The 27,382-nt window shown below is 38.4% G+C and overlaps 1 protein-coding gene across 2 annotated transcripts in view; it reads left to right on the top strand.

Annotated features, from left to right (window-relative positions):
* KLHL18 (Kelch like family member 18) overlaps positions 1-27,382 on the top strand; it is an 86,983-nt gene that overhangs the window by 57,415 nt on the left and 2,186 nt on the right. For both annotated transcript variants that reach the window (XM_090380614.1, XM_090380615.1), the window contains exon 8: positions 16,600-16,711. In XM_090380614.1, the coding sequence (XP_090236740.1) occupies positions 16,600-16,711 (112 nt within the window). The remainder of the gene's footprint in view (positions 1-16,599; positions 16,712-27,382) is intronic.

Raw genomic sequence — 27,382 nt, 5'->3', positions numbered from 1 at the left:
ACTACCTGCTGGCTAAAGGCAAATTCTGCACATCTATTCTACAACTAGTCAGTTTGAATCTATGTCCCCTCAGGTTTGTAATCTGAGCAAAAGGAAGAATCCCCTCAGCATTAAGCCTGCTAAATCCATTCAAGGCCTTATATACCTCAATCAGATTGCCTCGCAGGTGCCTAGTATCCAGCTGTTGCAATTTGCAGAACTTAAGCCTTATGTATAAAAATAAGTGAAAAAAGTAATTTACAATCATATATATATAGTAGATGCTGGTTAATATGATCACTAGTTATTAGAATCAGCCTTTATCGAATCAAATTTCAAAAAACTGATTCAAATCATTAAAATGCACTACACTTTCATTGTTTATTATAATCATAGGTTTGGTTATAAGAATCAATTTGGGATGCCTTTGTGATATTTTTCTAAAGAACATTTTTGTAAGTCATATTTTTAAATAACCATAAAACAATGTGTAATTTCCAGTTTCTTGGACCTTTTTGTTAATACAATCTATTATAAATGGTTAGTGAAATTTATCTTATTACATTTTCAATAATACTTATACCTGGAATTATGTAGGTTTTTACGTTATTTTGGTGAAATGCATTTCCCCTTCCATGAAATCTTCAGTCATGTGCTTAAACTTTCTAACTCTTTACCATTCAGTATCTCACTTGCACATATCCTGGTATTTGCAATTTGTATGTGCCGTGTTTTTTGTTATTGATTGATGTTTTTTTTTACATACAACAAATTAAATTTAAGTAATGGGTCTCAAAGGGAAGCAGCAGTAAAATTAGAGGTGCCTTAGCCATCTTTATTAAAATCACATCACACATTAAACATTAATGTGATTAGTAAAACCGGAAAAAGAAAACGTGAAAGGAAATGCTAAACATTTGTCAATGCCTTGTTCATTGGGTTCAAACAGGCCAGCTCATTTAATGTACCAGTCAATAGTAGTGTTCTTCAAAAAGCTAATGACTTTGCTGTAAAACTACATAAAGCATTTAAGGTAAAATTTAAGGTGACGGACAGATGGCTGACAAGACAGAAGGAGAGGCATGGTATTGTTTACAAAAAAACTTCACAGGGAAAAAAAAAAAAATTCCGATGATCCTGCAAGTGACAACTAGTTAAACTTTTTTGGCAAACCATGTTAAGCACTTATAAACCAGAAGACACTTTTTAACATGTGAAACAGGATTGTACTACAGGCCCTGACCATTCCATGATTTTAAAAATGCCTCAGTATCTGCAGGAAAGGTCAAAGAGGATTATGGTTCTTTTAACATGCAACATTATGGGAACAATACTGTACATATAAAAAGACAATACATTTATCCATCTATTGATGGATAAGTGTATTGTCTTTTTATAGTTTATAAATAAAGGCTCTACAGTGATATTTTTTTATTTATTTTCATCAGCACTACTGTATCATTAAATTTTCCATTTATTTGTGTTCTTAGTTTTTAGGACTATTTTTTGCTTCACTAATCCAAACGACATCTCTCCCAATTAACTCGGATTAGCGAGGGTTTACTGTATGGGTCTCCCTTTACCTGATTGTACCAATATTATTCATCATTATAAACCAGAAACAAAAAAACTGTCACTGTGTCTAAAAAGTGCAAACAGTGGTTAAAAAATAAAGTTTTTGACTGTTCTGATCCTATTACTGTTGATTTTTTTAAATAAAAATGAAAGAATATTGTTATTTATTACTATACTAAGTCGGAGCAATATGGCCTTAGTTGCTAATGCTCCTAAAAACCAAATAACAAACAACAAACTATACTAAGTAATAAATAACAATATTTTTACTCAGTATATAATAAATACCTAGCTAAATATGTAAAATAGTTATTTTTTATAGATAATAAAAATACTTATACAAATATTTGGAATTCTTATAACATTTCAGGAAATGACCTATGTAACTATTTACATGCATTTACATAAGTCACTTAGGAAGAGGCCTTTTGCTTCGGGTTCCACAATACATGAGAAATATTGTTGCATCCAACAATATTCCTCATGCAACAATTAACCCAGTTAAATGGTTAATCTTTACAAGCTGGTACCTTTCCGGTTGATCGTTGCAAGGAGGCAGTTTTCTGCTGCCTCCTTGCAACATTACTGCTACTCGCAACAATCAACTGGAAGTGTACCAGCTTGTAAAGATTAACCTTTAACTGAAATAGTTACAAACTATACAAATATACAATAATCATTAATATACAAAAAATTTACAATGGAACATCAAATGTTAGATGGGGAAGCACGTGCATGAGGTTGGTGAACGTTATGGAGGCAGTTGTCAATAATTAATTGCATTTGTAGTGACGTAATTGCCTCGCCCCCCCTTCTCCCATTGGCTCGAATAAATATCACTAGGAGAAAAACTTTTTTAATGTATAGAGAGATAATAATTCAAAAGGCATTCTATTATAATAAGTAATCTCTGTAGTTGTAAATTATGAAAAAAACTTATACAGGTATAGGACCTATTATCTGGCATGTATATAAGGCTGTTTGGAGGAATTTTTCAGATTTCTAGTCTCTGTATTATACATATATAAAAGTCATAAATATGCTATATAGAAATATAGCAATAAAAATTATGAAGTGTTTTACGTGCCAAAATATACAGCATATAAAGTATTGGAATACTTGGCTATGAAATTTTCTTTTTTTTAATCCTCTTATCTTATTTTAGAAGATTTTGAACTTGAAGGATGAAGATCATCACTTGCAATTAGTGTCAGTCCATGAGTTTTTAACTAGCAAATTTATTGCTTCATGTATTTTGGCTTTTCTCTAAAGAAAAAACTTTTGTACTTTATCAACCTACATTGTTTTTATTCCTTTATAAAATTTTGTTGTTCTGTTCTAAGAATTAAGTTTTCAATTAGAGCTTTTCAAGGATCAATTTGATATGTGTTTTTGTATTCTTTGATCACTTCCTCATCATTACTATAGCCAGGTTACATGCACCTGATCTGTGGGTTGCATTAGGAGTGAGCACACGCTTCTTGGTTAGACCAGGGTTCGAGCCCGTGACCACCAAATACAGAGGGTGCGGAAAGGTCAGGGAATGGCTACCGCTTATCCCCGGAGCAATATGGCCTTAGTTGCTAATGCTCCTAAAAACCAAACAACAACAGCATTAGGAGTGTTCGTTTGGAAGGCAAATAAGTTAATATTATTGTGTTTCACAAGAAGTTGCCTGAGTTTTAGATGCAATTTTGTTTTTGAACACTACCAAAGCAATACTGGCAATATAATCTGCACTTTTTTTTTTTAATATAATATGGGGAGGGCAATTAATTCCATCATTAAATGCCTCTTCCCATCTTCTGACTCTTTGCATTTGTGCATGCATTATTACAAGCAAGAACTATATAGGTGACTCTTTTACCTTTCTAAGAATGTACCTCCAAAATAGTGACATTTCACCTGTATTATACTCTTATTCTGTCATTACAATATGGGGAAAGGGGCAATTTGATGATTTATCAGAAGGCGTTTTTACAAAATATTTTATAAACACTTCATTATCTAGGTTTTTTGGCCCACACAGTTTCAGTAGTGTAGGTCATGACATTTCTTAAACTTGACAATTGCTCATGCTAAGTTTGAAGCCTAACTACTTGGGAAATAACTTTTCAGAAATCATTTTGATAATTATCTGTCTGAAGGAAACATTTTATTTCCGTGGTTCTTTTTAATACCTGAAGTTGGTGAAAACACTTTTTAAAAAAAAAAAATCTTCATTTTTCCAATATTCACAGAACTTGCCACTGGCCTTTTTAACAATACTGAGGGCAAAGCACATAAATAAAATATACAGCATACATGAAATATATAATCAAATGTGCAGTGTGTAATATATCAGAATGCCACATATTTTTGTGAGTAGAAAAATTATTAACGAAGCACACCAGTTTTAAGTTTAGTAGAATTCCATTACAGTGACTAATATGTAAATAAAAATGCCCCTATTAAGAAAATGTCTTGCACTTTTTTGTGAGATATACTACACTTTTTTTTTTTTTTACAGTTGGGACTCTTGAGGCCCAACTGTAAAAAAAAAAAAAAAAAATGCAACTTCTGATGACGAGACACATTTGTGTCATACAGCTTGTTTATGCCATCACTTTTTTTCAGGCGGTACAAGTTTGTGAAATTGCATAGTGCACTATAAATAGTAATTATGTTAACTTATATGTAAAAAAACAACATAGTTGCAGGGTGAGGTAATATTCAAGCTCCCCAGGCCACCCTATGAAACAATGGTCAGCAAGATAATCCCTGTCTCAGAGTACAAAGCGTGCAAACTGACAAAAGCAAATGAAATGCTTTGTTTGACAGGGTTCTATGATAAATATAAACCAAAAAGTAGCAATATGACAGGATTTTATAAGAACTGATTGGCACATACCACTCTTATTGACTAATGACTCTGATGAGTATAATAAGATACTGTACAGGGAAATAGAATGGGCCAGTAAATCAGAGAGTCTTATAATGGGAGATTTTAATTTCCCAGATATTGACTTTTGTGGATTTATTGGATGATTGTTTTCTACACCAGCATGTTCGGGAGGCAACTAGAGGGAGTAATACTCTTGATCTGACTATCAGTAGTGATTCTTCATGCATTAAGAATCTGCAGATAAAGGAACCACTAGGTGGCAGTGATCACAGTGTGCTGAAGTGGGATTTACTCAAGGAGGTAACTACCATCAGAGGTAAAGGGAAGGGTTTTTGCTTTCTTAAAGGCGACTATGATGGTCTGAGACAGTATTTAAATTCTATACAGTGGGACCAACTGATGATGTTACCAACAGCAAATTCAAAATGGGAAGCATTCAAGGAACTAATCTTGGAAGCTACCAGGCTTTACATACCAACCAAGAAATATTGTTCAAGGTTCAGGCCTAAATGGTTGTCAGATGAACTAATGAGACATATGGCAGAGAAGAAAAATGCATGGGATACATACAAATTAATGGGTGACATGGAAGCCTAAGATAGATATAAGTTGGTCTGTAACCAAGTCACTAAGGAGATAAAGGTGAAGTAAACATTGGCAGTGAGCTAGATGATTTTCTAATAACTGAGAGGAAAGTGGAGGAGAAATTGTTGAGGATAAACATAAAAAAGGCACCCGGGGTGGATGGGATCTATCCAGTTATATTAAAGGAGGCAGCAAAGGAAGTAAGCAAACCCCTAGCCATAATTATGAGAGCTTCTTTGGACTCAGGGGAGGTACCCATAGACTGGAGATGTGCCAATGTAACCCTAATTCACAAAGGAGGATCAAAGGCTGACACAAGTAATTATAGACCTGTTAGTTTAACTTCGGTTCCAGGAAAATTAATGGAGGCACTGGTTAAAGAAGCACTGCAGGATCATCTAGACAAGAATTCAGTTATAGCTCAGACACAGCATGGTTTTGTTAAGGGCAGGTCTTGTCTGACCAATTTGATTGGATACTATGATGTAGTCACAAAAGAACTGGATGCAGGGAATAACTTTGATATTATATATTTGGATCTTAGAAAGGCTTTTGATACTGTTGCGCTTGGAAGACTGCTGCACAAATTGGAGCAGTGTGGCATTGGAGGCAAATTGCTGCTATGGATAAAGGGATGGTTGAGTGGTAGAAGACAGAGAGTGGTAATTAATGGACACTGCTCAACGTGGACTAATGTTATTAGTGGAGTTCCTCAGGGTTCAGTGTTGGGTCCATTGTTGTTTTCTGTATTTATAAATGATATTGATGATGGTATATCAAGCTTAATGTCCAAGTTTGCAGACGATATAAAGGTTGGCAGGGTTGTTAAGGACACTACTGATGCTATGCTGCTGCAACAGGATCTGGAAAGGTTGAGCAGATGGGCTGAGAGGTGGCAAATGAAGTTTAACATTGACAAATGTAAAGTACTACATATGGGAAACAGTAACCCCAGATCAATGTATCAACTCTGTGGTACTACGCTGACAGTGGTAGAGAATGAAAAGGACCTGGGGGTAATTGTGCAGGCAGATATGAAGTTCTCTGAGCAGTGCAGACGAGCTGCAAGAGTAGCTCATGGTGTCTTGTCAATGATATACAGGAATTTTTCTAGCAGGGATAGGGATGTGATTATTCCCTTGTATAAGGCATTGGTCAGGCCTCACCTTGAGTACTGTATACAGGTCTGGAGGCCTCATTTCAAGAAGGATGTAGAGCTGCTGGAACGAGTACAGAGAAGGGCAACAAGATTAGTGAATGGAACAAAGGGTTGCTCTTACGAAGAAAGGCTTAAGTTTTGCAAATTACAGAGTCTGGAGACTAGGCATCGGCGAGGTGATCTGATAGAGGTGTATAAGGCTTTGAATGGCTTGAGCATGCTCAATGCCGATGGGATTCTTCCTCTTGCTCAGAATAATCGCCTGAGAGGGCATAAATTCAAATTGAGGAAGGACGGATGTCGGATAGATGTGCGGAAATTTGCCTTTAGCCAGCGGGCAGTTGGTTTGTGGAATAGACTTCCATCACTTGTTGTTGAAGTTGATAGCCTAAACAAATTTAAGGCTCAGCTGGACAGGTATTTCGAACCAACAGAGGGGTGAAATGGGAGTAGTGGTTGTGTTTTTTTTTTTTTTTTTTGTCTGATGCTGAATAAGCTTGCTTTCTTGCATCATATGCCTATGCTAATGCTATTTTTAAAATTTTCAACTGTAAAAGTTTATGTGAATACAATGATAAGGCAAGTATTTAATTGGGCATATAAACATTTTTTTAGAAACTTTAAAATTTTCTCTTTGTTTGATTTTTCCTTATCAATTTGAAATATTATACTTTATTTTATTTGCATCCTCCATGGTGGCTTAGTCAGCCCAGTGTGTTTGCTGCTTTTTTAGAGGTCTGGGTTCAACTTCCACCTGCAACTGAGGAATTTTTCAGGCCTTTTCAATCAGAGCTGTAGTTAATCAATCTTGGGCAGAGGGAACAGTGTTCCCCATCAGTTGTTCATTTTTTCTGCCACACAACATGTAATTTGGCCTGTGAACGTGCACATTGTACAGACTGGAGATATACATGGCCTTTAGTATTAGTCAGTCAGTAAGTTGAGGAAGACTGAATGAAAGTAGATGCATCTCTCCCCATAGCTACGGTTGTGAGGTAATCATGTTTTGTCATTATATTTGTATTACCATTTGTTTTAAAACTCTCATATAGTTCTACCTCTAGAACATAATAAAGGAACATAAAAATGGATGTTCACTGAAGCAGGCTAATTATCTCTGTTATGGTTTCATTTACATATAACTACAGGATAAAATCATATTCAGGTTCCCAGGCAACCTACCCATCCATGCAATATAATGTGCAATGAAAAACATCTGCCATCTCACAGATTTAAAGTGAATAAATGGCATGTGATATGGCAGGCAAGTTTCAAGGCCTGTCAAACAGAGAGGATGCGGAAAGGTCAGGGAATGGCCACCGCACATCCCCGCAGCAATATGGCCTTAGTTGCTAATGCTCCTAAAAACCAAACAACAACTTCGACATGTATTGGCCTTACTGAAATTGTTAAAAAGAAACAGGTGCAATGAAACAGTTAACCCTTGATACAGTTTTTTTAAAATATGAAAGACTTGAAAGTAACGACTAAAATGTGCAAAAGTTTGTTCGCTAATATCTACTTAGTAGTTGAAAGGTATTATGTTTTCCTTTTTCTCCTGAATTTTCAACCGTTTGTTAATTTCAAAACACGAACATAACAGTCAATACAACCACCTGAAAGGCTGTTTTTGTGAGTATTGATTTGTTTTTTTGACAAAAGGTGTATGTTTATCGTGTTTATGTATATTTTAAAACATGAATATTGGTTTATTAAATACTTTATTGTACATTGCATCAATAAAAGATTGAAACAACGCAAATGCATATTATTTCTATTATTATTCTTTGCGTGATTTTTCTTAGATGTAGTATTGCAATTATCATGCAAAAAAAGAGACGAGCAAAATTGATAGTACTTATTAAGTTTGAATGCCGAAAAATGGATAGAATTTTCTAATGCTATCCTGCTTATATCGCAGTGTGATTCTTTGGACCCCAAGCAACGTGGTATAACAGGTTTCACCTGTAATAATATTTTTGACACGGCTCGTATTTTGATGGTATTTTATAGTGATGTGTATAAAAATGTTGTATTTGATAGAAAATGACAAATTGAACTACAATAATCAAGTAGCAATTTTAATTTAACATGGATAAAGTAAATAGGCAAGTGTAAGTAAATGAAGTGGTCCCCCAGAGTTCTGAAGGATTGAGGTGGTTTCGAGAGTTATAAAGGTTGGAACACTGCTTTAAAGAATTTTGTTCAATGGCTGTTGTTGAAATAGGAAAATTTTCTTGCTTCATTGCAAGTGATATAATTAGTAATTATCTTGCTTTCACTTATAAGTAACAATAAAACCATATGTTGAAGATATAAAGAATTTTTTGTTATACTCATCTTGGACTAATGCAGCAATTTCTTCTTTGATTAAAATATGATAACCAGGATCATCAGCATCGCTGTTTAACCATGCTTCTGCATCATTTTGTCCACACTCAGAAAACCTGGGAATCCCTTGAAATAGAGTTACAATCTCACCTACATCTTCATTCAAATCGTGCACATGTGTGACAGTCTCTTCGGCACACCCCAAAGTTTGTCATGCCTTTTCTGATTTCCCTCCGACAACATGTTCCAGACATCTGCTAACATGTAACAATAATCCTTAACATTGAGTGTCTTTGAAAACTCAACTGCACTCTTCATCTCCCTCTGGTAACAGCAAGTGATGTAAGACTTGTTTTTTGTAAAAAAATTTTTTTTTTAGTTTTTCTATAACACCTTGATCCATTGGCCAAATGTTAAAGCAAGGCTGTAACATTTGGCAGCAAAAACCTGACAGTGAAATTCTCGTCACTTGAATTCAGTTTTTCAAGAGTAGGGTTGGATTGTGCATTATCGATAATTAGCAAAACTTTACCAACTTTACCCTCATTTTTTCGATGCCTCTTCACACTTGGAATAAAATCTTGGCTAAACCAATCCAAAACACATGTTGTAATTCATCCGAGCATTTTTTTTCTGTGCTTTATATCGTACTGGTAGGTAAGTTATGCCCTTATATCATCTTGGATTCTTTTGTTTTCCAGTCGTTAACAATGGTAAAACATGCTGTCCACTTGCATTTGCCCCTCAACGTGGGCACCTGTACGTGGTGAGGGGACCTCCCAGTGACGCTGCTGGGTTTCCAGATTAGCATCACTGGGATCTAACGCCCATACCTTGGTTTCAGGGTTACATCTTTGAAATCCGGCGTGTGCAGCCGTGCGCCGCGACCCGTGGAAGCGGAAAGGGGGATCCTGGTGGTTGAGGGGCCCAGCTTCAATACACCACTTTGGCCCCTGCTTCGACAAGACGGGTGGTCCCAGACCGGCCCGACTGGGATCAATCGGCGGGTGGTTTTATACTGCTAGGGTCAACTGCGTTCCAATAAGCCTCCCTCCCTATGGTCCTGGGACGGGATAAAGACTTATTGGTAACGTGGGTATGGTGTTCTAAGCGAACTCGGCGTCCCATTCGTGTACGCAGTACCTGCTAGTTCACGAGTGGGCGTCCCCTTGTAGGGCTCCGTGGTGGGTGAGGTACTTAGGCATCAGACATTTTCTCTTTACTCATATGAGTAATTTAAATCCCCTTTCTTCTGGGGCCCCAACAAGGCCCCTACCTAATCGAGAAGATGAAAAAGAAAACACCTCTGCAAAAAGAGCCAGAACTGAGGATACACCAACACCATCAGTGACACCGCTCTTCCTCATTCTCCATTCCATCGGAGAACAGTCAATTGGAAAGATGTCACCCTTCTTTATCCAGAAAGGATTAGAAGGGTTGGCAGGTTCACCAAAATCCGTTAAACGACTGCGTTCTGGCGATCTTTTAGTTGAAGCTTCCAGCACAAAACAAGCTGAAAAATTCTTAAACTCTACATCCATAGGGGGAATACCTATCACCGTAACCCCCCACAAAACTCTGAACTCTTCACGTGGTGTTATATCAGAGTGGGACCTTCTTCATGTTTCTGAAGAAGAGATCTGCTCTGAATTGAAAGACCAAGGAGTGACAGCTGTGAAAAGAATATCGATACGAAAGGATGGGAATCTCGTCCCTACCCGAGTTCTTATCCTCACGTTCAATACCCCAAGGCCTCCAAGTTCCATCAAGGCAGGCTATCTAAACTGCCCAGTGAGGATTTACATCCCAAACCCACTGAGGTGTTTTAGATGCCAAAAATACGGCCACTCACAAACATCTTGTCGTGGTAACCCTGCCTGTGCTCGATGTGGTGTTAAAGACCACGAGAGCAAGGAATGTTCAGCTTCAAAACCGATCTGTATTAATTGCCAAGGAGAGCACCCCGCCTATTCTCGAGCATGCCAGCGGTGGAAGGATGAAAAAGAAATCCAAAAACTGAAAACAGAGCTGAATATCTCCTACCCAGAGGCCAGAAAACGTATCGAACCAATAAATAGCGGGAAACCTTCCTATGCTCAGAAGGTTTCTGCCAAGTGCACTATCGGTACTCAAACTGAGATGACTATACCACCGAAAGAGTCATTCACTCCGATTGCACGCTATTTATTAAATTCACAAAAGCCCACCAAAAAAACACAATCAGTTGCCACTCCTATATCCGTACCTCCTAGTGCTCCACCACTACCAAAACCAAGTGGTAAAAAAGAGCAAAAACGTTCTGAAGAGTCACCCGTAATACCAGAAACAATGGATGTAGAGAACAAGGAGGTACAGGATGAATCAGTCTTGGAACTCTTTGCGGAGGAAGAAATGGACACGGGACATCGTCCATTCTTCCCCAAAAAAGACAAAGCCAAGACTGATAAAAGTAAGCCCTCAGCACCTCGGAAGCCGCCTGATGGACCCACCAAGCCAAAATAATGGCTAAATTCCTACAATGGAATTGTCGTGGATTCCGGCGAAATACTGATGACATCAAGGCCCTCCTGCAAAAGCACGAGCCAGTTTGCTTTTGCTTGCAGGAGACATATCTAAAGGCAAATGATGATCCCACCCTGCATAACATCACAATCTTTCGTAAGGATAGAATTGCGGATGGTCCTGCTCATGGAGGAGTGGCTATCCTTGTGGGTAATCAGACCCCAGTTCAGCCCTTGCTAATTACAACCAGCATAGAGGCTGTTGCAATTCGCCTTACAGTGGGATTTTTAATAACGGTCTGCTCTATTTATTTGCCACCTGGGACTGACATCTCCCAGGCAGACCTTGATGATCTTCTAACGCAGCTGCCTCCCCCTTTCTTACTTCTCGGGGATTTTAACGGACATAACACCTTGTGGGGTAGTGCTAACATCAACGGAAGGGGACGAGTCATAGAGCGTATGCTCAATGACAATGACCTTTCCCTTCTAAATACTGGAACAAACACCTTTTTCCATATGCCTACCCGTACTTTTTCTGCCATTGATCTCTCTATCTGCTCCCCTTCTCTACTCCCTTCACTCACCTGGGAAGTGGAGGAGAATCCATACGGAAGTGATCACTTCCCTGTGATAACCTTGTTACACAGTGGGAGACCGTGTCTTCCTTTTAGGTTACCACGGTGGAAGTTTGATCAGGCTGACTGGAATGCCTTCCAACATCAGGCAAATTTTGAACTCAGTACAGTCAGTCAGGAGCCTATCAATGACGCAGTAACGTACATCACAGAAATCATTGTCCACGCAGCTGCTACTGCTGTCCCAAAAACATCAGCCCGGTTTCCACCATTTCCCAAACCTTGGTGGAATTCACAATGCACAGCAGCCAAAAAGGCTCAAAACAAAGCGTGGGGGATATTTCGCCGATATCCTACCACGAACAACCTTATAGCCTTCAAACGTGCACGAGCCAAAGCACGCTACATCCGTCGTCAGAGTCAAAAGGAATCGTGGATCCGTTTTACATCATCTATTAACCAGTCTACCAACTCTAAGGTAGTCTGGGATAAAATCCGGAAAATGAAGGGAAAATATACATCCCACCCTTCTTCAATCTTAAATTATAATGGATGCGCTATTGCAGATCCAACTGCAATAGCCAATGCTCTTGGGGAAACATTCTCCAACATCTCCGCAACATCCTCATACTCCCCAGAGTTCCTGGTCCTGAAACATAAACTGGAAAGAGAAGCACTTAATTTTAAGTCCAAGGGCCTCTATCCCTACAACGGGGACTTTACTATTCAGGAACTGAAAAGAGCCCTCGCTCTTTCCAAAGCAAGTGCTGCTGGACCAGATGGCATCCATTACGACATGATTAAACATCTTTCACCAAAATCTATGGATTGTCTGCTCTTTCTGTATAACAGAATCTTTACTGAAGGGCAGTTTCCGGATTCCTGGCGAAAGGCAATCGTTCTTGCCTTCCCTAAGCCAGGAAAGGATCCAAAAGTCACCACCAACTATCGTCCTATTGCTCTGACTAGCTGTCTGTGCAAAATCCTGGAGAGAATGGTTAATTCTCGTTTAATATGGTACTTAGAATCAAATGACCTTCTCTCCAACATACAGTGCGGCTTCCGAAGGAACCGGTCCACTCTGGACCATCTTATTAGATTGGAAGCATCCATCCGGGATGCTTTCCTAAAACGTGAACACTTGGTGTCGGTGTTCTTTGACATGGAGAAAGCGTATGACACAACTTGGAGATTTGGCATCTTGAAAGATCTGCATAGCCTTGGCCTTCGGGGGCAACTCCCCATTTTTATTAAAAACTTTTTAGCCAATCGATCTTTCCAAGTTCGTGTGGGATCCTCACTCTCTCGTTCCTTCAGCCAAGAGGAGGGAGTACCACAAGGATCAGTACTAAGTGTCACGCTTTTTGCCATCAAAGTGAATTCCATCACAGAACAACTTCCTCCAACTGTAAACTGTGCCCTCTATGTTGATGACTTTAGCATATTTTGTCAGTCATGCAACATGAGGGTTATTGAAAGACAACTGCAGAAAGCTATTGATCGCCTCAACTCCTGGGCTCTTGCTAATGGCTTCAGGTTCTCGCCGGAGAAGACCGTTTGCGTACACTTTTGTCGTAAGCGTAATCTTCATCCTGAACCTGAATTAAAGCTCGGACAAAATGTAATTCCAATAGCAGCGGACACAAAATTCTTGGGACTCGTATTCGATAAAAAGCTGACCTTTCTGGATCACATCCGTCAACTCCGCACAAAGTGCACAAGAGGGCTAAATATTCTGCGCTCTCTTTCCTCAACATCATGGGGTGCGGATCGATGCACCCTACTACGCATATATCGTGCACTTGTACGATCCAGACTGGATTACGGGTCCCTGGTATACAATTCGGCCAGAGACAGTGTACTTCGCTGGCTCGATCCTGTCCATCATCTGGCTCTCCGTACCGCTATTGGAGCATATCGCACATCTCCTGTCCAGAGCTTATACGTCGAAGCAAACGAACCGCCATTATTGCTTCGACGTAAGCAGTTGTCTCTAAACTACGCTCTAAAACTGAAATCCCTGCCAGACCACCCTACGTGGCTAACCGTTTTTGAGCCGCGATGGGAAAATTTGTACAACACCCGTAAGACTGCCAATCGTCCTTTTGGTATTCGTGTCCAAGAGCTACTCAAAGAACTTAATATAAAGGTAGACAGGGTTGCCCAAACACCAAAGCAACCCCTTCCACCCTGGCATGCTCATGTCCCGGCATGTGACTTGTCCCTTAGAAATTGGGGTAAGTCGGACACTCCATCGTCTGTCTACCTGCAGCTTTTTTCAGCACACCGAGCTGAACATTCTGACTTCGCGCCAGTCTACACAGACGGCTCGAAGGCGGAATCATATGTGGGATCTGCTGCTGTCTTTAGAGACAGCACTACTTCGGAGCAGATTCCTTCTGAATGCAGCATATTTACTGCAGAGCTGCACGCTATAAAGTTAGCCTTGGATCACATTAGTGAATGCCAATACCAACGGTTCATTTTATATTCTGACTCTCTCAGTGTGTTACAGGCTTTAATATCCGTGAGGTATAATCCTCACCCGGTTCTGTCTAGCATTCAGCAGAAGATTCACGTTCTCCATGATCGCGAATATGACATCCGCTTCTGCTGGATTCCCAGCCACATTGGGATTACGGGAAATGATTTGGCTGACACCGCAGCCAAATCAGCAATCCCTAATAATAATCTCTGCCTGTCAGTCCCCTATACAGACTACAGGCAAATAATACACGAGAAGATACATTCCCAATGGCAGGAGTTGTGGAATGGACAGACTGGGAATAAACTATACCGTATAAAGCCTTTAATTGAACCGTGGCAGTCTAGTCTGCGCAGGAATCGTAAGGAGGAAGTTGTTCTTGCCCGGACCCGCATAGGACATAGTCATTTGACACATTCGTTTTTGCTGAGGGCTGATGACCCTCCTATGTGTGTGTCCTGTGGCACAATTTTAACGATCAGACACCTTTTAATTGACTGTCCAGATTTTAGCAGCACTCGTTCTACCGCTTTTAACCATCTGACTGAGCCGTATACACTCAGTCAGATTTTATCCGACAATGACAACGTGTCTGCTGTTTTTAGCTATTTTAAATCGATAAAAGTTTTTAATTGTATTTAAAATTTATGTTATTGTTACGTCTTTATTGATTTATTTTTTTATATCTTTGTTATTATACATCTGGACATGGTGGCCTAACTACTTAGGTCACTGAATGTTTTAATTTTTTTTTTTACATATGACCGGTATTTGGCGCATTATAGCCTCAGCTGCTTATGCGCCAATAAAACTCAAATCAAATCAAATCAAACCACTTGCATTTGCGCACACCATAACTGTAGCATGCTGTTTGTTAGCTTTGAAACAAACCAGGAGCAGCCATTTCGTGTCTTGATGGCAGAGGGAGTGACTTCCAATTAAGACCAGTTTTATCTGCATTGTAAACGTCATACTTGGAAAAACTTTCTTCTTCTGCCATTTTCAGAAAAGACTTTAAAAGCTTTTTAACTCCTATAATGACAAATTAGGACTATTTCTGCTGTATTCCATATATCTTCAAATAAACAATCAGAAACGAATGCATTAAGTGGCAGGAGTAATATTTCAGATAACAACCAGTGCACTAAAAGTAGATACTGTAATTTTGGGGTGGCAGTGGTGATTCGGATAATTGACGTTCTACTTTGAAATGTCAAGAGCAACTGGTTGAGTTTCACCAAATTTTTCCATTGAATTGGACTATAGATGGGTAAAATAAGACAGTATATATCACCAGTGGATCAACACTGACAGAATCCATGCTGGCGATCATTGATCAGATGGAAGGTTTCTAGATAGTTTGAGTTGGCGGTTAATTGATTTCTCCATTACTCTAGAAAGAGCAGAAGTAAGTACAATGGGACAATAATTGGATGAGAGGGGTTTGTTACCCTTTTTAGAAACTGGCTGAATATGAGCAAATTTCCAAGCAGAAGGAAAAACACCTTTGGAATAAGAAAGTGAAAAAAAGTGGCAAAGAACAGGAATAAGTTCAGGAGCACAAATTTTGAGAACGAGTAGAGAAATACCATCAGGACCTAGAGCTTTCTTAGCATCAAGATTGATCAAAATCCTTCTGACATCCTTTTGACGGAAGACGGCAGGAGGCATTGAATGGAGTGTATGGAAATGGCAGAAGGTGGTTTACCAAGATCATCAATACACAAGTTAGAATAAAAATAGGATGCTAGCAGGTCAGCTTTATCCTTGGCTGAAGTGGCAATAGAACCGTCTGGTTTTGACAGAGGTGGAAATAGAGTGGGCAAAAGTTGCGACCAATAGCTTTGGCAAGAGACCAGAATGCTTGGCTACCATTTGGACAAGAAGCAAGTTTTCTACTCTTAGTCTGTTAGAAATCTAGTTTAGACTGATTAATAACTGCTTTACAATTGTTGCAAACTTTGGTGTAGGCAGAAAATGAACCTGGAGATTTGGTAACAAGCCATTTACAATATGCAATGTTCTTCTCTTGAATAGCTTTAGCACATTTATTGGAAAACCACGGTTTAGATAAAGGACAAGAGTTTAAGGTGGAGTGTAGAATAGAGGATTCCATTCCTATGAGAGTAACTTCACTGACACAATCTGAGGAAACATTGGCATAAGATTTGAATGCTTTAATGTCTGTAGGTAAAACTTGCTTTAACTAGCAAGACTTGCCTTTAAAGTCTTTAGATATTATATAAAGTCATGAATATTAATCTGGGTAGATAATAGCTCTCCTACTTTATGGTCATTTACTGTTAAATTCATTTTTTGCAAGAAAAAAATTTTGTGAAGTCAGGTTCAGGAGAGTGGTTTTATATGGGTTTTAAAATTTATTTTGATACAGTTTGAAAATATTGTGTGCATCAATTTACTATTCTTTACTACTTAATTTTGCTACTTTTTAATTGTCCTCAAACTTTTTTATTTTTTGAAGATTGCCTCATTCTAATGTATACATATACAAAAAATTATAGGTGGAATATGGTGACAAGTATGTCTAAACATCGAAGCGCTGCAGGTGTTGTTGCATTTGAAGGCCATATATATGCCCTTGGAGGCCATGATGGACTTTCTATATTTGATTCTGTAAGTTTATTAATTACTATTATTTTACTAATAAAATTTTAAGGTAAAAATTGTACCTAAATGTGAATTGCTAATTTCAACTAATTATCTCTTTGTTTAATGTTCTGTTATAAAGATCATCTTATGACCAAATTTCTTCTAGTATTATTGACTGGGTGGAGGGAAAATGAATTGATACCTTTGGTTGACATTCTGGTCCAATAAAAAATCTATTTTATGGTAACAAATGAGCTTATTTCGTTGGCTCAGAAAAGTCCTTTCACTGATTTTGTCAGTCAGTAGGTGGCAGATGACTCTATTATTGAAATGCCACCACTCTGCTGTCATAGAGCTTTGAAGTCAAAACCATGTTTGATTTCTAGATCTAAACTCTGGCATTTTTGCATCTCTCCTGTCATGCAGAATGATGAGTCATATCTTTTGATGTTATAATGGACTTTAATAGGAACTAATGTTACTTTACATTCAAAGGCACAGCTTGTAAATAATTTTTGCAGGCCTGCTGCTAGACATTTAATTGGACTAAAACTATTGGCAACACTCCAAAAGCCATCCAGACTTTCCCAAAGTGTGCACCACGGCGCACTAAGGCACCACAGCAAACTCAGGGGGCACTGTGGGATATTTAAATTTTGAGAGAAACACAGTGATACTCGACATTTGTCAGACACTGCACAAACTACTAGCTTGAGGCAGTTCACGATTTCAACATTATTATTAAGTTGTTTGGATCTAACTACTTAATAAACGGAACTGTTAGGTATTTCGTTAAGCTGTCACGGCAGATAGCTTAACATATCTGCCATGAAAAAATTACTGAGACACTGAGGGTGCTGTGAACTGAGAAAGTTTGGGAACTCTGAGCTAGCGTATAATCTTGCTGTCTCTACTCTGTCAGCTGATTTGAGGCCACATGTTCAGGAGTTAGGTATATCTTACCCTATTTAAAAATTTCTTTATTTTATATATTCTTTTTCATAAATATACCCTTGTGATGTTGAAATTTTAACATCACAAGTGCAAGATCAGAAGTACATGCAAATTAGCAAGTTGCACCCAAGATATACAAATGATTAAAATATGGGATCAGTTGGGTGGAACCTTCCACTAATATAAGACTGTAGAGATCGTGCAGTTTGAAGGTGTGTGTGTGTGTGTGTGTGTGTGTGTGTGTGATGCAGTTAACAGGCTTCTGTCTTGCAGGAACTGACTTCAGAGTGTTAGGAGATTGTAGAGAATGCCAAGACATTCGACGCCTATATTAGCAACTTCGACAAAGGCAAATTATTGGCCTTTGAGAAGCTGGATGGTCAGTCCATTGTGAAATGGAACATGTGACCATGACAATACCACAGTTCACAGATGTTAGCAACAGTGGCTGCAGGAAGGTACGGCTGCTCATTGAATGGGTAATGGAGCACAACAGAGGAATACAGAACAGGAAATAGCCTTATATCAACAGAATGCATCACTGGCAACAGCAATGGCTGGTACTAACTAATAACAAATTGCATTAAATTAAAAGTTTACTCCAGCCGTGGAAAACCTGCATACAAGAAAATAGACACGACAAAGTGATACTTGCAAGGTTAAGAATAGGACACCCGCATTTCAGCCACTCCCATCTTTTGCAAAGAGAATCCCCGTCTATGTCCTACCTGTCACACACAACAAACAGTAGAACATGTACTAATCACTTGTCCAGCTTTTGCAGCCAAGTGCCAAAACTGCTGCAAAGAGTTGATCACCAAACATCACTTCCTCACTCTCAAAACCATACTGGAAGACAGGAAAAATATAGCAGATGTTTTCCAGTTCCTCAAGGAAATAAATTACTATAATCAAATATTAAACCAAATATTATCTCTGCAGTAAGCTGTAGTCATTCCATGACTCTTGGAAACTATTTACACAACACCTGCAACCATGCTGGCCACCATCCAGTGAGCTGTGACATCAGTTGGCTGTCACCCCATTGCATGCCAACTGGCAGAAGGGGGCACCGTGCATACCAGCTATTGTGTCGATAACCCCTGACTACTGCCCATCATAAGCAGACTGGAATGGTGCCACATGAATGAATGGCATCAAGCGGTCCAGTATTAAATCCCATTCCTGCTTGGGGCCCCAATACATGTGTGGTGAATGCAGTGATCCTAGAGCAATTATTGAACACCATGCTGCACGCTCTTCTAGAGTTATGGTGTGGGGAGTGATTAGTTTTGATGCTCGGTCGTCATTTGTGTTTGTCAGTGGCAGACTGACTGCTCACTACTATATCACCAAGATTCTAGAACCTATCTGGTTACTAGATGCCTGACACCATTTTTCAGCAGGTAAATGCCTGAATGCATACCATAGCAGTTTCTTCCGAATGTCTTTTTTGGTGTAGACGTCTTTGCCAGCAGGTCTCAGATTTCTCCCCCAACAAGCACATGTGGGCTATGACTGGACCACCACCTACAGCCAGCACAGACCATGGATGTTTTGCAAGACCAGGTGGGAAAGGCTTGGAAATATTGAGTAAGAGAGATTAAAAAGAGATGATTCAGATTAGGAAGTATCTGCTAAGGAATAGCAATGGATATATGCACACATATGTTACCTATGAAGTGGAAGGAAAATCATAAGTGAGATTCTGTTCAGAAAAAAATCAAGTAAGGCTTAGCGTATTACCCATATGGCTCAATACCGAGATGCTTAGCTTAACGTATCTGCAACCATATTAAATTAACATCATTTTGATCTGTTCATTGTAAGCATCATTTTGTCATTAAATGTGTTCTCTCTCTCTCTCTCTCTCTCTCTCTCTCTCTCTCTCTCTCTCTCTCTCTCTCTCTCTCTCTCTCTCTCTCTCTCTCTCTCTCTCACACACACACACACACACACACACACACAGTATCACCCATCTGCAAACTTTTCGTGTGTTCTGTAATTCCTTGGCTGTATTCTGGTCCATTCGGAGACCACTGTATTCTAGTACAGTGATCTCCGACGGTTTTTAAATTCTGTACAGTGGGAAGCATTCACGGAATTAATCGTGGAAACTACTAAAAGTTTCATACCTATTAAGAAATATTGTTCAAGGTTTAGGCCTAAATGGTTATCTAATGAGACTCGTAACAGAGAAGAAAAATGCATGCGATGCATATAAATTATCAAGCGACTCAGAAGCCTATGGCAGATATAAGCCAGTCTGTAATCAGATCACAAAAGAGGTTAGGCAGGCGAAGGCAGATTACGAGAAATCCTTGGCAAAAGATGCTAAGAAAAACAGCAAGGATTTCTTTACTTATATAAACTCTAAAAGGAAGGGGATGAATCTGATTGGTCCACTTGACATCGAACGTTCGACTGTTGATGATCCTGCTCAAATAGCAAACAAACTGAATGAGTATTTTGCATCTACATTCACACGAGGAATTATTAAGGTTTGAAAATGGCAGAAGGTTATCAAATTGTAGCAGGATACTTAATGATTTTGTAATAACTGAGAGCAAAATGGAGGAGAAATTGTTGCAGTTAAACATAAGAAAAGCACCTGGGGTGGATGGGATCTATCCAGTTATATTAAAGGAGACTGCAAAGCAACTAAGCAAACCCTTAGCCATAATTATGAGAGCATCCTTGGACTCAGGGGAGGTTCCCACGGACTGGAGATGTGCAAATGTATCCCCAATTCACAAAGGAGAATCGAAGGGTGACATGAGTAATTACAGACAATTTAGTTTAACTTCTGTTCCGGGTAAAATAATGGAGTCACTGATTAAAGATGTATTGCAGGATCATCTAGACAAGACTGCAGCAATAATTCAGACACAGCATGGGTTTGTTAAGGGAAAGTGTTGTCTGACAAATTTGATAGGATATTATGATGATGTGGTTACAAAGGAACTGGATGCAAAAAATAATTTTGATATCATATATTTGGATTTCAGGAAAGCTTTTGACACTGTTGCGCATGGAAGACTATTGTACAAATTGGAGCAGAATGGTGTGAAGGGTAAGTTGCTACAATGGATAAAAGGATGGTTAAGTGGGAGAAGACAGAGGGTGGTAATCAATGGGTGCTGCTCTTCGTGGACTAATGTTATTAGTGGAGTACCACAGGGTTCGGCGTTGGGTCCACTGTTGTTTTATATATTTATCAATGATATTGATGAAGGTATATCAGGCTTAATGTCGAATTTTGCAGATGATACAAAGGTTGGCAGGGTTATTAATGACAGTAATGGCAGTGTGCTACTGCAACAGGATCTAGATAATTTGGACAGATGGGCTAAGAAGTGGCAACTGAAGTTTAACCTTGACAAATGCAAAGTACTGCATATGGGTAGAAGTAACCGCAGAGAAACGTACCAACTGTGTGGTACTACACTTAAGGTGGTAGAAAATGAAAAAGACCTGGGAGTAATTATGCAGTCAGATATGAAGTTTTCTGAGCAATGCAGACAGGCTGCCAGGGCAGATCATGGGGTTTTGTCAATTTTTATATAGGAATTTTGCTAGCAGGAAGAAGGAGGTGATTGTCCCTCTGTATAAGGCAATGGTCAGGCCACGCCTTGAGTACTGCGTACAGGTCTGGAGGCCTCATTTTAGGAAGGGTGTAGATTTACTTGAGTGTGTACAGAGAAGGGCAACAAGATTGGTGAGGGGAATGAAGGGATCCTCTTACCAAGAGAGGCTTAAGTTCTGCAAATTGCAGTGGCTGGAGACTAGGCATCTGCGTGGTGATCTGATTGAGGTGTATAAGGCTTTGAATGGGTTGAGCAGTCTGAATTCTGATGGGATCCTTCCACTTGTTCAGATTACGAACCTAAGGGGGCATAAATTCAAATTAAGAAAGGACAGATGTAGAATAGATGTGTGGAAATTTGCCTTTAGCCAGCGGGTGGTTAATTGCTGGAACAAACTTCCATCTGTCGTTGTGGAAGTTGATAGGTTGAATAAATTTAAGGAGGAACTGGACGGGCATTTGGAGGGAATGGTGTGATTTTTTTTTTTTTTTTTTTTTTTTTGGCTGATGCTGCATAATCTTTCTTCCATACACTTGCTTTCTTGCATCACATGCCACTACTACTACTCTACATATCCCTGTTCCTTCAGGGTGCTGCAATTTCATTGTCAGTTCTAATCTCATGAGTTCATTTTTATCTGTAATATTAATATGCTAAGCCTTACTTGATTTTTTCTGAACAGAATCTCACTTATGATTTTCCTTTCACTTCATAGGTGATATATGCTGTTATTATAAAGTAATTCTCTTCAGTGATTTTGCTATTCACAACTCTAGCTTTCTTAAATTTTCTTATTGTGCATATCCACCTAGTTCAGAACTACGAATTAGGATTAAGAAAGTATCTGGAATTTTTCCCAGACATAATAGAGAAGAGAGGTGTGAGAGAATTGTCAATCATTTCATCCCTGAAGAGAATTGTGCAAGGCTCGTGGGGTAGAATTTTTCTTTGTATGGTCAGTACATATCAGCAGGAGAGACTATTTTCACAGGGTTAGAATGAACTTAAATACATGAGGTGCAAGAATATTTGCTGATGTTATTAAGAGAGTGTTGGGAATGCAGAAAACTGCTGTCTTGAGATACACTGACTAAAAGTTTAAAAGCAGCTGCAAGCAAAGATGAAATTGATTCTTGCAGTGCTTCTGTTGAAACATGCAACAGCCTGGAAAACAAGGTTGGGGGTAGGGGTTACACAGGGAGGAATATATCATTTGGTAGGTATACAGGGCCTGTTGAGGGTCCTCATGCAATTCAACAAGCAAATGTATTGGCTGTGTTGGGATTACTTAGAGTTAAAACAGACGTGTACTTTCTTGAACACGTCCCAGTGGATCAGTGCCAAGCAGCACTCGTTCAGGATCATTTGGATTGGCTTCAAGGATGGTCAGGATGAAAACCAAGAAAAATTAATCACTTTTCATATTTTGGATATATAGCAGATTGAAAGTGTGTAACCCTACTTATTTGCTTACAGCACTGAATTAGAATATAAGGTTAACCCATTTTCTCCATTTACAGGTATTACCAGCTATGACAAGAAGCAAGCACTGCGAAAGATTGGGCACAGTAAAGATGTTAGTGAGTGGCAAAAAAGGAGTATAGCATTTGGCAGGGGTAAAGAAAAGCCTGTTAAAAAAAAAAACTAGCTGAATATGTAGGTATTTCAGAAAGTACAGTAATAAGAGTTTAAGGAGTGGTGAAAATCTTTAATCAACCAGAAAATTGGCAACAAATATAGTGTCTACAAAATGGAAAGCAATTTCAGATAAGACATGAACTATTGTCAACAGTTTAGTTCAGGGTTCTCATTAGCTGATTTCTGAGAGAATACTGAAAAGTGAATTGCATAACATGAATATCTGGAACAGGGCACCCCAAAAAACTTAACATTGTGCATTAAAAAAAGGCCCAGCTAATATGGGCTAAAAGGCATAAAAACTGATTGGAAACCTGTGATGTGGTCTGACAAATCCAAATTTTGCCTACAGGTATACCCTAATAATGCCAGTCACTGAGTTCACAGATTACAGAAGAAGCAATAAGACATTTCATCCGGACTATGTGCAAGGTATCTTACAAGACATTGGTAGGTAAGCAGAGCTTTTGGGGATGTTGAATGTTTGAACATTTGAATGATATTCCCATATTCAAGGATGACATTTGTCCAATTCACAGGACCTCTACTGCTTTAAACTGGCACAAGGAACATGAGGAAGAAGGGCATTTCAATACTAGCCAAGTTACCAGATTGAATTCTTATAGAAAATGTGTTAGACTATCTTGAACGGAAAGTGAAAACACAGCAGTAGCATCCGTGAAGGTTGCTACTGCTGTGTTTTCACAGCCGCAGTAGCATCCATGAAGGTTCAAATGCACAGATCCAAGTTCTTCACACAGTTTTGCAAACAACCATGATTTGAGAGGCCTGCTCTTAATATAATTAAACATCTTAATTATTTCATTCAAGACAGTTAGTAATTCCTCTCCTAGTGTTTTTGCAATTAAAGCTTGTCGATGTAAAAAAACAATGAGTTGATATGATATTCTTATTTTCTTTTTTGGCTAGTGATAGAAAACCCTTTAATGACCTAACCATGGACAGTGCTCCATCTCTACATATTCCCACACGATTTCCCATGATACATCTATAGATTTTAAATATTCATTAAAAACATCTTTATCCTGTTGTGGTTTGTTCTAATTCTTTGCAACATAAAAATTGTTCTATTATTTTATCATTTTCAATACGAACAAATGCCAGTAGTTGGGCTTTACCTCCAATATCTGTAGATTCGTCTACTTGTAATGCAAATATAGGAGATTCTTTAATTTTAGAAGAAACAATTTTTTCAATATTATTTGACATATTGCAAATACATCTGTGAATCATATTATCAGACAAAGGAATTTTCTTTAATTCTTCTTCTTCTATCCCAAACATTGTTTTACAAATTACTGCACAGGCTGGGAGAATTAGTTTCTCTGCAGTAGTATGCGGTTTCATTTCTTTGGCTATTATTTCTGCCACCAAATAACTGGCTTCTTGTGCTCGCTCAGCAACTTTAAATATATTTTTAAACTAGCACTTTGGTTTTCTTGCGATTTTAATAATCTTTTGAAGTAATCTGGTGTCTGATTAGAATGATTACTATGTTTTGTATTGAAATGTCGCAATAATTTGCTTGGATTCATAGCATCATTTCCAAATATTACTCCACAAACAATACACATAGGATTAGGTGCAAAACTATCACCACACCATGTAAACTCCATTTCTAAGTAACCCTATTGATACATGCAAGTTTTTTCTTTTTTATAGTTAAACTTGTGCTTGCTTCAGTTTTTCTGCTGCTCTGTGAAGTATCTTCGTTGTATGCCACTATTTCTTGATTCAAATGTTCATTACTATCTTGATTTTTTCTCTTTTTAATAATAAAGTTTTCCATGGCTACTATTTTAAAGTATTTGAAATAGAAATATTAACTAAAACTTTAACGTGCAAAAAACATGCTTGACTATATGCACAACTAGGCACACTTATATGCCAAAGGAGGAATGCAAGCTAAGGGCTAAGATCTGCTAAGTGAATATGAGCGTTCGCAGCGGCGCTGTGCTGTTTCAAATATAGTGTACATGACGGACGGCTCGGCTGTTCCATATATGTAGGTGTTTGTACATAAACACTGCGATGCGGTCACAATTATTTCATGACGACTTCTAATTTACACAGTTGCATGAAAATCAACGACCTTTTGTAGCGACTGCCACGATGCTAAATTTGATGTCACGGCACCCCTGTAAAGAGTAAGCGGCACCCACTTTGAGGACCACTGCTTTAACAGGAAGCAAAATGATTTTGTAATAACTGAGAGGAAAGTGGAAAAGAAATTGTCGACGTTAAACATAAGAAAGTCACCTGGGGTGAATGAGATCTATCCAATTATATTAAGGGAGGCCGAGGGCAGATGATCCTCCTATGTGTGAGGATTATGACACCTCTCTAACAAGTAAACAAATTTTAACCAAATGTCTACATTTTAGGCATGAATAGAGCATATCGTTTACTGCTTTTAAACATGTTGGCTGTTATTTCATTTTTAAAATTAACTTGTTTCCTTTTATATAAAATATACTCTTTTATTATGTATACTTTTAATGTATTTATATATCACTTATACTTTTACGATCATTTTATATTTTTATATGTGTATGGCAAACCTTTTCTTGACATAGTGATCAATTTTATTACTATTTGTTATTAATTTACTGTTGTTGGCACACTACAGGCTATGTTGCTGATGTGCCAATAAACATTAAATCAGCCAATCAGGAAATTTGTGGTGATGGAAACCTCATTGGTGTTTATATGACCTTGTTTAAGAAATGTATTGGGCATAACAAAAAAAAAAGCACGTAGGACAGTAGTATGTTTATTTATTTAGCTGAAATCATATCGCTGTTTATACCTCATATTAAAAATATTGGAAAATTGCAGCACCCATACCGAAGGCAGCATTTGAAGTTGAGCATTATTTTTTAGGCAAGTAGGTTAAGCACTGGATCAATCCAGCTGTAGTATAGGTGGTCCAGTTTGTTGGCCATCTGTTGCTAGTTCATCACTTCACTTTTGCTGTTTTTGGTTTGCGATTTTTGTTGTGCGTGCACCTATAGATTCATAATAATGGATTGAAAGCAATAATTCAATGAAATAGATAATGTCTTCTTGAGATTTATTTTGACATTGCACTGCCTAGTCAGACTTTTTCTTTCATTTAGTAAACTGCTACTCTTTCACTGCATATGAAGTTCTTTTTTCTGTAGTTAACAGGTGAATAGTAAAAAAAAAACATTACAAACAGAATAAGGGAAGGTCAGTATCTGGCAAAAATTTCTTTTCATAAAATGTGATGTAATGTGAATAAAAATAAAACTGTTAATGAATGAAATGATATGGGGAAGAAAAGCTAATTGTTGTACCTCATCAAAACTGTTCTTTTAATACATGTTCTTTCGTTATTTTGACCTTGAATTTTGCATCTACAAAGATGAATCATATATCATTTGAAAAGACTCATCTAGGAATTCAGTTTATATTATTAGTATATAATGCATTTTATACTGAGAAGCAAGCTTTTTCTGCAGCTTCCAAAAAATATAATAATAATAACTATGGGGCTTCGCCCCCTGCTCGCTTTGCTCGCCAACTCCCATGCATGCCTTTCTAAGTAAAATGTAGAGGTATGATGAAGTAAGTCAAATCTTTTCTACATAAAAGACACACCTGTTGAAACGTACTGATCAATAAGTAGGACCTGCCAGATTACTTAAAAAATCTACTGGATGCCTGACCTGCCTCCTCGTTACAAAGTGTGCACAGTGGTGGATCCCAGTAGAGGCCCTGTGGCTAAATGGTCAGAAGAACAACAGAACATAATGCCACACGACATTCCACTCACCACACACTTAAATCTTTGGCCTCCACAGAGTACTGTGATACACAAACAGAGTACGCAACGCAGAGATGGGGGAAAACCCTGTTGCCGTCAGACAGCTAACGTACTTTACAATTTACTTTACTTTGATCAATATCTAATCAGGAAATGACCTATGTAATTATTTACCTGTGCATTTGTAGTGACGTAATTGCCCTGCCCACTTGCACCACGTGACCCGCATCCCTCTTCTCCCATTAGCTACCCCACACCACGCGGCATTCTCAAGGTGCAGTAAATATCGCAATGTAATTATTTACCTGTGTTTACATAGGTCACTTAGGAAACGGCCTTTTGCTTCGGGTTTCATAATGCATAAGGAATATTGTTGCATCCAAAAGAGCAGGACTAAAATATTTACAAAACACTAAACTATTTACATCAGTTAATATTATCAGGTCCCTTCATTAGTTAATATTACAATAGAACATCAAATGATGCCATAACATTCTCCAACCTTGTGCACGAGGTTGGTGAACATCATGGAGGCAGTTTTCTTTCGGTGGAAGACAACAATGTAATTATTTACCTGTGCATTTATAGTGATGTAATTACCCCACCCTCTTCTCCCTTTGGCTCAAATAAATATCACTAGGAAGAAAACTTTTTTAATGTATAGAGAGATAAATCTATGATTCATAGTCTCCTTATCTGTCACCA

This window comes from Mastigoproctus giganteus, chromosome 9 (genome assembly GCF_048544385.1).
Source record: "Mastigoproctus giganteus isolate SK-2022 chromosome 9, ASM4854438v1, whole genome shotgun sequence".
Lineage (NCBI taxonomy): Eukaryota > Metazoa > Arthropoda > Arachnida > Uropygi > Thelyphonidae > Mastigoproctus > Mastigoproctus giganteus.
This window is presented reverse-complemented; position numbering and strand designations above follow the sequence as displayed.